At 37.2% G+C, this 13,472-nt stretch overlaps 1 protein-coding gene across 2 annotated transcripts in view; it reads right to left on the minus strand.

Moving 5' to 3' along the window:
* Positions 1-13,472, minus strand: part of TTC3 (tetratricopeptide repeat domain 3) — a 112,947-nt gene that overhangs the window by 76,924 nt on the left and 22,551 nt on the right. For both annotated transcript variants that reach the window (XM_069474954.1, XM_069474953.1), the window contains one exon: positions 3,782-3,836. Coding sequence is in view for 1 of the 2 variants with exons in the window: in XM_069474953.1 (XP_069331054.1) it covers positions 3,782-3,836 (55 nt within the window). In the remaining variant the exon portion in view is untranslated. The remainder of the gene's footprint in view (positions 1-3,781; positions 3,837-13,472) is intronic.

The following is a 13,472-nucleotide window of genomic DNA, read 5'->3' on the forward strand; positions in this document are numbered from 1 at the left end:
GTTATTGTAACTGTAACCCATATGTTCAAGAAGCTGAAGGAAAGATTGAACATATTAAATAAAGACATGAAACACATAAAAGATCCAAATTTAACTTCTAGAGATGAAAACGATAGCATTGAAGATGAAAAATATATTGGATGGAAATAAAGGCAGATTAGATACTGCAGAAGAAAAGATGAGTGAACTTGAGGACATAGGAATAGAACCCATGTAAAATGAAATGCAGAGAGAGAAGTGAGGGAAAAAAGACTAAACAGGAAGCTGACAAACAGGAAAGCAAAGCTAGGAAACAGAGAAAAATGTGTTCAGATCTGGATCCAACCATGCCTGAAGCTAACCCCTGGACTTTTCAATTACATGAGCTAATAAATTCCCTTTTCTACCTACACTAAATCTGAGTTAGGTTTCTTTCATTCACGAACAAGAGGGTCCTAATATACCCTTCAAAATTAAAAGGTTCTTGAGGCTATTGGCTTGTATCCTGTATAACATACTCAAAAGGGAATGCACACAGACATGTCCACAAATATCTGTTGATTCCACCATGAAAATTCTCATTCTTTAGGATAAATGACTCACTCTCCCTAAAGCCTAAAAGTAAGTCTAGAGACAGATGACACTGTACCAGTCTTCTCTATTGGGAAAGAAGGGGGAAAAAATGGCCCACCTTGAACAGAAATCTACAGAGTACCTTCCTCTACAGGCTTGTATCTCAGAGGCATGACTCCATGGACTCAGGCTCATAATTAATTCTAAAGTTGCACAATTCTTATAAAAGTAAAGAATACACCTTGCACAATTTACTTTTGCTTCTGAAGTTTAAACTATCCTTCAATGAGCAGTCCTTTCTGGTAAAATAAAAGGAAAAATAACCTAGTTACATAGTTGCCACATTTTTTTGAATACTTACTAGTGGTTGTGTGTTTTTATCTACACAAATATTTTTGTAATTATATGACACATCACAAAACATCCCAATAAAAAAAAAGAGTAAATAATTTATTTTGTGTTTGAGAAAATAAGACAGGAACAAACATTCTCCATAAATAAAGTCTTCAAAATAATTCAGAAAGTTTTAATACTCTTTTTTTAAATTGATAATGATTCAATGGCACGAGGTATCTCTGGAAAGCCAGTACCATGATCTGGATTTCAGTATTTGGAATAATATCCTTCATTCATTCTACAAATATGATAGAGGCCTTGCCAAATGCCAGGTTCAGTAATCAGCAAAGATTTTGTTTCAGGCAAAAGAAGGACTCATTAAAAAAAAAAAACAGCAACAAACTGATCACCCTCAAACAGAAGCACCATCCACTGTAGGTTTCTAAATCCACTTTTGTCTTTTATTTGCCATGATACCTCACCAAAGTCATTTTATCTCTCTGGGACTCAATTTTGTCAAGTGTAAAATGAGGCATTTAAAAAATGATTCCAAAATTTGGATGCAGAAGTCCACTTGGGGAATTTTACAATCTCCATACTCCTAGATACACTCCTAGGCAACCTGAATCACAATTTTGGGGGGAAAGGCAAAGAAATCTGTCTTTTTAAAAGATCCCCAGGCTGCCTTTTCCCTTTTACTCTATATTCTGTACTCTGTTTTTCTGCTTTATCATATGCTATTTATTAAAGGAAAAGTTCATTTTTAAAAAACATTAAACAAAATAAAACTAAAACCTACAATTAATCTAATGAAATCTATCCACAGAGCAGGAGTCAAAGTAACAGATGAGATTAAATTCTCTAAGGCCTTAAGATTCTATGATTCTACTCACTCTGGTTTTAAAAACAAATTATGTAAAACCAGGAATGAATTATGAAACACACATCTTTCTGTGTCTTATTTCAAATTCTACTTTTTAAAAATTTTGAGGATTTTTATGATTTAGGAAAATACAGAGACTCATAAAACAAACACCCAGAATTAACTGTTAACATTTTGTTGTATTTGTTTTGGATTCTTTTTTTGATAAAGGAAATAAAACTATACAGATATAGTTAAAATCTCCTTTATACTCTTTTCCAATCTCCTCTTCCTCCCTCACTGTCCAGAAGCAACCGCCACGACGAGTTTGACATGTATTCTCATCTATACCTATACCTATCAAAGGCCTACGTTATGGCTTTACTGATTTTTTCATTTAACGCTTTTCTTTAACATCTATAAATGTTGATAAGCCACTTAATTCATTTCAACTGCAATCTAGTATTTGATTCATTCATTCACTAAGTCAACAAATATTTACTATTGAGTCCTGATAAGTGTCAGGCAGTCTGGCTTCAAAAGTGAACCAAACAGACTAAAAAACTTTTCCTTTGTGAAGCTCACATTATACTGGGAAGACACAATAAATAATGTAACTCAAATATTATATATTGTATGCTCAATAATAAGTGCTAAGAGGAAAAAAAGTACAACAGGGAAAGAAGATAGGAAATGTCTCTGTGTGACATTTTGGTAATGTGACCAGGGAAGATTTCACTGAGAACAGGACTTGTAATACAGAATGAAACGAAATTAGGAAGCTGGTCAATACTGTGGGGAAGCACAATCTAGGGAAGAGCAAGTTCTAGAGGGAAGAGCAAGTACAAGGTGGAAGTGGGCCCGGCATGTTTGAGGAACAGTGAGGATGCCAAGGGGCCAACATAAAGTGAACCAAGGGGAGAGTAGCAGGAGTGAGGTCAGAGAAATAATGGATGTTCAAGATCAGACAGATGTGAGTAACAACTTTGAGCAAGTGAAAATACCACATTCATCTGCTGCTTTATCAATGGACAGGTATTTGCAGTGCTATGCCATGAAACCAATGCTGCAATGACCAACCTTTATATTTCACCACGTGCACACAACACAAGAAATTTTCTAGAGTGCACACACTCAGAATCAAGTAATTATGAAGTATGTAAATCATAATGCTCTCCAAGTCGGTTTTAAATGATTCACACTCCCACCAATTTATTGAAGGTTCCTGTTACTACACACACTCACCAACACTCAGGACTAATGGTCTCTTTAATTCCTCCCAATGTGAAGGACCCAAACAATATCATATTGTGTTATTTACTCATAGGTATGTGGGTCTGTGTAGAGACCCTCTATTCTGGTCGATCAGTTTCATTTTTCTTTATCTGTCCCAATCCCCTAAAATTTTAATTACCAGAAAATAGACAGTTTCTTATTTCTATTGGCCATTCAGGATTACTCTTTTATGAAATTCTTATTTGTCTTACTGGCCCATTTTCTACTGGGTTTCTTATTTATTTTAGGAGTTCTTTGCATATTTTGGATATAAATCCTATCAGTTATATATGTGACAAATTATCTCCTCCCAAACTACTAATAAATTCATGGTGTCCTTTGACATACAGAACTTCCTAAGTTTGATATAGTCAAATATCTCAAGGTGATTGTTTTCACTGCTGATTTGTGTATTGCGTGTTAAGAAATCCTTTCCTACCGCCTATAAAGTCTCCTTCCAAGTTTTTAAGTTTCATTTTTCACACTCAGGCACATCTACTCAGAATGTGCAGAAGGTACCTCTCAACCACTAAGGCACCCTCAAGACCTCCCAGGGCTGCCCGGGCTCCTCGTGCACACAAAGCACCTCCCTGTGGCTGAGTCCCTGTGCTGACTGTGGAACCGAAGATTCCCCTTTCATATTCTTGAGCTCTGCATAATTTCATATGGCATTTTTACAAACAAACACAACCTGTAAACAGGTTTTTCACAAAGTTGTATGGCATTATTTGCTCAATGCGAAATAAATAAACCTACCTTTGGCCAAGTGCTCTTCAGAATGGTGGCTCTCTTTCCATCACCAAGGGCATTTCTAAAAACAAAAACAAGAAATAAAATATTTAAACATTTTCATTCTTTTATTGTAAAAATATTAACTACTTTACATACTGTATATCTATTTATATTTTGTGAATTGTCCATGGATATAATCATCAAAAAATATTTTTTTTAATTTTTGAAAATCCATATAATGTACGTCCATTATAGGAAATTTGGAAAATACAGAAAAGTAAAACAAAAAGGAAAAGTCACCCAGAGTCACAATCACAACTACCCAGGAATAACTACATTTAATACTTCTGGCATATTAAATAGTTCACAGAACTTATCAATATATCTTATCTATGCACAACTTATTATTTGTATGGTTTTTTACACTATTTCTGCATGTAAGAATTCTGATCTCCAAAAATATAACTCCTAGGTCTTTCACAAAACACACCAGCTAAGCTCTATGGAACAGAGCATAGGAGCTGGGACATGAGACCTGGGTTAGGTCTAACTCAATCACTAATTCTCTTTAGGGCTTTTAGGAAGTTATAACCTCTCTAGGCCCACTTTCTCATCCATAAAGTGAAAATAATAAGTCTATTATTATCTTCCTGTTTTAAGGCAGACACTAAATACATTAGAAAATATACTTTTTACAACGTCAAGTACTAACAGATCCATACCCTACTCTCTCAGTTTCCTGGCTCCTATATTTTCATTGACCTCCTCCTCTACCCCAACTTAGCCACCTACCTACCACCAAACCCCTCGGCAACTTAGCACCGCTCAAAACTGTCTGAACTCCAAAATCACTAGTTCAGGTGTCCAACTCTCCCCCATAGTCCATCTTACTTGTTCAACTATTCTTACCATCTCCCCAGGGTGCCCAACTCACTGATTTATCTACTTTCTCTTTTTTTTACTTTCCTATTTATCTAGCTTAAGCTTTGCTGGTTCATCATTTCATATTCCCATGCATACTAATTCATCACTCTTAAAAAGAGATTACAAGGAAGAACAAAAATAGGTAACTTATACTACCATATATCAATACCTACTAAAAGGTACAGATATGTAAGGGTAGACAACCTGACCAATAAGATAAAATAGAGAAACCAGAAATGGACCCTTACATATAATCACCTAATTTATGACAAAAGTGATAGCACAGTGCACGGAGAAAATATACTCTTTTAATAAATGGTGCCGGATCATTTGGACATTCATATGAATCTTGAACCCTATCTTACAGCAAAAACAGAAACTAAGTCCAAATGGACTGCAGAGCTAAATATCACAGGTAAACAATCAAACTTGTAGAAGAAACAAAATTTTGGTAACCTTGGAGTAGGCAAAGATTATAAACAGAATACATAAACGCCTATTATTAATATGTAAAGGAGAAAATTGATAAACTGTACTATACTAAAATTAGTAATTTGTTTATAAACAGAAAAAAACATACATACTGAAAAGGAAAGCCACTGAGTCTGAGAAGATATTTGCAATATATACATCTGACCAATGACTCATACTCAGAACACAAAACAAGCAAAAAACTCCTACAAATGAATAAGACATTCAACTCAAGGGAAAAATAGCAAAAGACTTAAATAGGCACTTCACAAAAGAGAATATCCAAATGATCAATAACCATATGAAAAGATGCTCAATTGAAATATCCTTAATCAATTTATGGAAATGCAAATTTAAATCACAGTGCCATACCACCAGAATGTCCAAAATGAGAGATGTAAAATAATAAGTGTCGGTGAGGGCATGGAACTAAAAACTCCAAGAAACTCTCATCTACTTCTGGTAAGAGTATAAAATGATACAACCAAAATAATATTAAAACTGAATATAAGCACACCCTCTGTCCCAACAATTCCACTCCTTGATTACACACTCAACAGAAATGAATACGTATGTTCACAACAACACCATCTGTAAATGCCAAATACTAGAAACCACCCAAATGCCCCTCAACAACAGAATGGATAAGATGTGGTATATTCATGCAATAGATGAACACTTTACAACTACATGCAATACAGATCTCAAAAACAATGCTGAAAGCCAAGCATAAAAGAGCATATAGCATATCATTCCATTTAAATTGCACAGAACAACAGGCAACATTAACCTGTGGAAGTCAGGATAGTAGTTACCCTGGGGGAGGAGACAGGTAGTGACTGAATGAGGAACTTCCATGGCACTGGAGTTGTGATCTGTGTGCTGGTTACAGTTGTTTGATTTCAGAAAATTCAGCCTGTACACTTAAGATTTGTATACTTCTCAGCACATGTGTTAAGGGAAAAAAAAGATTACAAGACAAAGATGTCCTTCTGTTAGAGATGTCTGAATTACAGTCCTGAGGGGGGCATCCTGAGGACCAAGTCGCACACTGAGGCTGGAAAAACCTAGGTCTCTGACAACACTGCTGAGCCTCTAAATACATAGCCCAGAGCCACCTTCTTCTGGAACTCCTGAATGAAGTTAAGTTTTCTTCACCATTTAAGCCAGTCAAATCATTTGTTACCTGCAGCCAAAAACATCCTAATCCAATGGCACAGCTCTTAGGCTCCACACTCTGTCTCTCTCCCTAACACCTTTAAAAGCTGCTGATGCTAGGTGTCTCCATTTTCTCATGTTTTTCAATCCCATCTAACCAGCTTCTGTCCCAAGCTTCCTACTGACAGCTCCCTCTATGGAAATAAACGATGTCCATACTGCTAAATCCAAATTCCATTACAACTGGCTTGTTAACAGCAACAGACACTGCTGGCCACTCCTTCACTTACTTCCATGACGTCAAAAGTCTTCATTCTACCTCTCTGGTCACCTCTTAAGTCTCCTGTGCACGTTCAGCCTTCTCTAGTTGGCCATTAACTATCTGTTCCTCAAGGCTCACTCCTGGTTTCTCTTCTAATCTCAGCCTATGCTCTCACTAGGCAGTGGGTCTCAACCTTGACAGCACATTGGTATTATCTGTGGGGCTTCTAAAAGCCCAATGCCCAAACTTTACTGTAGATTAATTAAGAATCTCTGGGGTGAGTGGTATTTCTTCAAGTCCAAGTGATTGCAATATGCAGTCTAAGTTGAGAAACAATTCCCTAAGCAATCTCACCCACACCAACAACTTCAAATCATCCATGCTAACTATCCCAACCACGTCTCCCACCCAAATTTCTTCAAGTTCCAGACCCACATAACTTGCTATCCACAAGACATTCCAATCTAAATGCTTCAAAGGCACTTCATTTCAGTATGTTCAAGAATGAGGTCAAGTTCTACCTCTTACAAATTTATTCTTCTCCCATTGATCCCAATGGTAGTGAGGGGGCTTGTAATTCATGAAGCTGCTTAAGGCAGAAACCTCAGAACAATTCCAACCATTTTCCCTCTCGCATTCCATCCAACACCAACCACTGTAACTTCCGTCAGCATTACCTCTAAAATATCTTCAATCCTTCCACTTTGCCATTTCCACCACCATGTTGCTACAAGCCACCATCACCCCTACCCTGGAGTACTGCAACAGCCTCCTAAGCCACATCCATGCTGCATCCCCTTCAAATCCATTCTCACCATATCAGAATGATCTTTCATGAAGTCCTAATTGTGCTAATCTATTTAAAATCCCTGTCTTCTCACTGCTCTCAAAAGCCAACGACCTTAACACAGTCCTACAAGGCCTAGCACCTGACCACCTCTCCCTCTTTGTATTCAGGCCATCTGGCACACTACTGGTTCCATAAATGCAACACACTCCTTCCCACCACAGGCCTTCATGCTGCTGGCCTGCTGTCTGGAACACAGAGACTGTTTTTGCTAATTTCTGATGTCATCCATCATCAACGGAACCCTAATATTTGTTGAATCAATGCTGAATGTTACTATTATAGCACTGTAATAGTATTGTTATACTAGCTAGCATATATTATAAATATGTTTTGAGTACGTACTGATGTTAATACTAGTAAATTTTCATATTTACTAACATATGGCCACACCTACTACTAAAGCAAAGTGGGTATAGTAAATTGCATGGTGCTAATGCTTGTCTAAAACCTGCAGCCAGGATCTAAATACTCTGGTGAGCAGGTTTGATGTCTGGCAGCAGATATACCCTGCACAATAGATGATGGGTATGGGGAAAGACTCAGGACATGCAAATGATTATTTACTCCTGGAGACTGTGTGACATGGTGAGAGTACTGAACAGAGGGTAAGGAACAGAGTTCTTCCCAGGTGCTCCACCTTACTACTATTACATGGGAAAGTATATTTATTTCTCAAGCTCCCCCAGTTACTTCATATACAATATGCTACATTTTGCTCTAAAATATGGTGTTAGGAAAGAACAGTATTCCTCCGCATCTCCATGTGAATTTGCTAGGTTAATTATTCCTCAACATTCTCCTCTTTCCACCCCTTGGTAACTTATCCCAGAGGATGAGTAATAATTTATCTAATGGTGGGGGAGGGGCACTGATCATAAATGGCTTAACCTATTTTTTCTCACTTTCTGGGAACTTAAACATCAATAGGATACCTGACTCCTTTTTTCCAGGCTTAAAGTTCACAGTAGCCTCTGTTGCCCAGTTCTTTGACTTAAGTGAATTATTAATAGTAATGACCCCCTAGGCTATCAGACTTAAGGTCTTGTTCTCCAGTAACTACATCAGTAATGAAGGCACTATTTCATCACCATTTGCCCATCTTCAGCATCCATCTCTTAACTGATTCTGGACATAGAAGGGGAGGGAGATGCTATTTATTGACTCTCTCAAACCACAACATAAATATGTAAGAACTCTGCAAACCATAAAAGGGTTATTGCTTTTCTTTTTTCCTCAATTTTAAATCATTACTTTCAGGACCTGACCAGATCAAAAAAGAAATAACACCTACCCCCCAAGTTTCTAGATCTTACAAAAGCAGGATTCGGTTATAATGGTGAGTCACTGACAAATATGCAGTGACTAATAACCATCAACTGAATAAACATAGACATTTTTAATCAAAACTGGATTTTGTCTGGAATTAAAATTATATATGCTCTATCAACTGAGTAAAAGAAATTTATCAGGAATTTATCCTACAGATAAACTTGTACCTGAGTGTAAAACATAAAAAGATAATCATTATATAGTCAAATATAACTTTTTAAACTGGAAATAGACATAGTAATAAAAAATCTACAATAAAAGTAATCTATATATAAACACAAATTATGTATACAAACTGTATACTAATATAAACTAATGGATTAAGTGAGTAATCCATGGAGTAAAATACTCTGCAGCCATGAAAAAGATTAAGGTAGATCTCTATATACAGATACGCAACAAGCTCCAATATTTATAAAAAAGCAAGATGTACAACAGTGTATGTTCCTACCCATTAAGAAAAAGAAGACATATATGATACATTAAACCAAATTAAACTGCCTATATTCTGACTTACAAAAATGGCAATTTCATTTGGTTCAACATAGTAAGTGCTTGTACAGGCATATAATATGGAACACAAGGATCTGAAGAGGGAGCTTAGGGAATGGGTCTGAGCTGGGCAAGGGTTTTCAGTGTACCCTTTTTTTAATCTTAATTTTTTACCATGTGCATTTGTTACTGCTTTTTGAAAAGAAGAATGCATCCCAAAGAAGATTTAAAAAAAAAATAAGTGTTTTCTTCAAAAGCACACTCTAAGTATCTTCTAAGTAAAACTAAAGAGACCACACAGAAAGCAGAGTGAAGATTAAATCACCAAACCAACACACACACACACACACACACACACGCGAATTTTTGAAATGTTTACAGAAACACACATAGGTGAGTTGCTTTATCCCTCTGGTCCCCCAAAAATTCAGGAAAATAAAAACAAAGGAGTCATTTAAAGTCTATCTGTCTGCTACTAATCACCGCTGGGGTCTGATAGAAGGGAATATAAGATGATGGGTAAATAGTTAAATAAATACCAAAAGGTCAAGTAAATACCAAGTTTAAAAAGTATGTGATTTTCCAAAACAAATTAAAAACCCATTCACGGCTAAGCTTTCCTTTTCTCCAATTAAATTTCCCCTCACACAGTTCAGATTCCACCAAAGAATTTGAATTTGCCATATGTGAGTCCCACAAAAATGAATTAAACAGTAAGTGGGCAAAACCTAATCATATATATTGCATAAGCTACTGTAACTACACAAGTTACATATATGCCTGATTCCTTTTTCTAGATTCTCCTCTCAACTGACAATTTCTGATTACTTCAATTACAACCATCAAACTGCCCTATAGTTACCAAATTGTATTTGAAAAGTACACTTCCAGACCAGAATAAAAGGGACATGTCATCCAAGCCAGGTGACCTGGGGTGCACACATTCCTCAGCCTGAAGGACTCAAAGGGGAAAAGCTCCTGGGCCCAGGGCGAAGGAGGCAGCGCAGTCCCCCACCCATGCCCCCCACACCCACATGTCCCAAGGGCAACATCTGCAGACCTGCAGGGGGTTTGATGGGCTCTTGGCCTCACTTATATCCACCCAAAGATGGTATGATTTACAAACTGTACGAACTATTGTGGCATTAAAATCACCACCGCCATTTGACCATTTCTGAAGGAAGCATGTTTCCTCATACATATCTCACCTCAGGCTCCCCACACCCCACCCCTGCCACTGGACTTAAAATATTTGTTTTCCTCTCCCTTCAAGATCATTTTTCACTTATTTTATCCTTGATATTTAGTGATCACTGTTTTTGTTTTTCTTTTGTTCCTCTTGCCATATGCATTTTTAATTACACTTTTTTTCTTTTTATCAAATATTTAAGTATACATGAAAGCACAGAGAATAACATTAACAAAATGAACACCCATTATCCACTGTGTACCAACTTAGTAGGATATTAACATTTTGCCATATTTACTTCAGCTCTTTTTGCAGAAGTCTGCTGCAGTTGACATCCACGGTGTACCATTCCTCCCATCTCTCCTTTTCCCTCCTTCTCTCTCCAGAGACAGCCACTCCCTGGTGTTTAACATGCCCATGCATTTTTAAAACATTTTCATACATATTCTGTGTTAATTATGGACATGCACATTGTTTTGCATGTTTTAAAACATTAATCAATGGCACCATACTGTACAAATCATTCTGCAACCTGCTTTTTCACCCAACATTGCATTCATTTTAACTGCCATATAGAATTTCATTGTATGAATATACCATAGTTCATTTATCCATTCCCCTATTGATGGACATTTAGGTTGTTTCCATTTCTTTACTCTTACAAACAGTGCTATAATGAAGGCTTGTACAGATCTTCTTGGGTACACATTTGAGAGTTTGGAGGGTATGACCCTAGAAGTGGGCTGTAGAGTATGTACATCTTCACTTTGTCAAACTGCTCTCCAAAATGATTGTACCAATTTACACTTTCTCCAGCAGAGTATCAAAGTTTCCTTTGTTCCACGTCCTCTCAAACACTTGATATTACAAGACATTTAAATTTTTGCCAATTTGACAGGTATGAAAGAAAAACTCAGTTTTTGATCTGCATGTCCTGTAAGGATAATAATTTCCTCATGAATGTTTGACTATTTGGACCATTTATTTTTCATTTTTCAACTTTCACATTCCCCTTTTACTCTACCATCACCATTCCACAGTGAGTCATAGCAGAGATGCTGCATCCAGGCTGCCTGGATTCAAGTTCTGGCTCTAACACATCCACCCAGTGTCCTTGGACACCTTGCCTGGCCTCAATATGCCCATTTCCTCATCTGAAAAGAGGCAGCAGCACCCAACTCACACGGTTGTGAGCGTTTTATGAGTTAACATGTGTGAAGTGCTCAGAACAGTGACAGCCATGTTGTGTAATACACAGTATTATTATTTTTACCACTTTAGAAATTAATCTTGTCAGTTATCTTTTAAAATTGAATCTCTTTTTCTTTAATGTTTCAATTTATATCTTCTCATCTTTTAGGACTTAATTTTTTCAGAAATTTCAGCATTCATGACTTTAATCCTTTTATTCCTTTCTTTTCTGTTAGTTTAAAATACTCCATTTCTGTTCTCTTTGGACATCTCAATTCTTGCTTCTAAGACAGCAAAGAAGCCTATCCTTGTGGAACAGCTGCAGAGTATACCTTGCCAAACTGGGGAAGGGCAGATGCTTTACCCCCAGCTGTTCCTGCAGCTGCTCAGCCAAATTCCCATGGCAGATCTAGCATCCTTTTGATGTGAGAGCTTCATAACATTTCAACTAAAAGACCTTTACGGGACATGGGTCCTCCTGTGTTAATTGCACATCTGAATTACTAGCAATGTGTTCTTAAGTCACATCATCTAGTCACTTGATCAGAAGTTTTGTATACTATGGACACTGAAAACATTATCCCTACGTTATTGAGCAAATCATATAAACAATGTGAGAAGGTAGGAAACACCAGCAAAACTGGTGTGGCATAACGCTTCATAAACAGGCATCCAGTACATACTGATTGCCTAATAAGGAACGAAGGGTTCTCAATGCTGCTGACCTGCCTCTAATGAAAATGCAGATGGTGTTAAAACCACAAGCTATACCATCAGGAAGGAGGTACAAGGACAGATCCACGACTCTGCTCTTCGCCTTTCCCTCACCACGCTACCTGGCTTCTGTATTTCTACTTTGATTCACCTGTTTGAAGCAGGGTTTCAGGAGGATCTTCCCTGTGTGTCTAGCATACAATACTCATGAAAGAGAGCAGAAACACCCTGATTTGCCTCTCAGCTCTTGGAGCTGGAGAGGGGATGACCTTCTACCAGGCAAGGTTTCAGATAGGTGCCTCAGTTTTCGTTAAGAGGCTAGCCAAGTTGCCAATCTATTCATCTGATCTTGAAAGCATACAAATTCACCTTCAAACAGCACAGAATGTATGCAATTCTGGCCCTAGCCAGAGGCAGTAACCTAAAGACATTTGCAGCTCATTTCTTGTCAGAACCAGGTGGACAGTGGTATTGATGGAAGACTGTGTCAAGCCCATCCATTCCTCTAGTCTAGATAGCCTCGGTTTATCCACGGCTTAAGCCATCTAAAAGCTGCATAACGTTAATACAGCGGTATTCTCCAAGGTGGTTGGATTACTGGTCATTTTTATTTTCTTCTTTTTAAACTCTTGTATTTTCCAAATTTTCTACCATGAGAATGTGTTCTGTTTATAATAAAAGAAAAACACAATAAATGTTATTTTTAAAGCTACATACTTGGAATACAACACCTTTCCCACTCCCACCCTCCGACATCCCAACTAAAGTGCTTTTATTGAAAAACAACTGATATACGCTTTCATGAGAAAATTTTACCAAAAAACTTGTTTGTGAAACCCAAAACTGCACTTTCAGGGAGTTTTTGCTATGCATAGGATGTTGCTGACATTACCCTCTACTCCATCACTCAATTAATATTACCTGTAAGCCACATAAGAAATTCCTTTCAGAACTAAACACCAGGAAAACACGGTTTCGTCCAAGCAATTAGTAACCTGTTTCTTTATGGACAATGAGAATTATATAACTTGTCAAATTTTCCCTTTTCATTTTGGCAACAGAAGGTCAGATGTAAATATGAATTGTAACTAATATCTATGCAGGGCTTTATGCCTACGCAGCTTTGTTCTAAGGA

This window comes from Eulemur rufifrons, chromosome 7, assembly GCF_041146395.1.
Source record: "Eulemur rufifrons isolate Redbay chromosome 7, OSU_ERuf_1, whole genome shotgun sequence".
Taxonomy (NCBI): domain Eukaryota; kingdom Metazoa; phylum Chordata; class Mammalia; order Primates; family Lemuridae; genus Eulemur; species Eulemur rufifrons.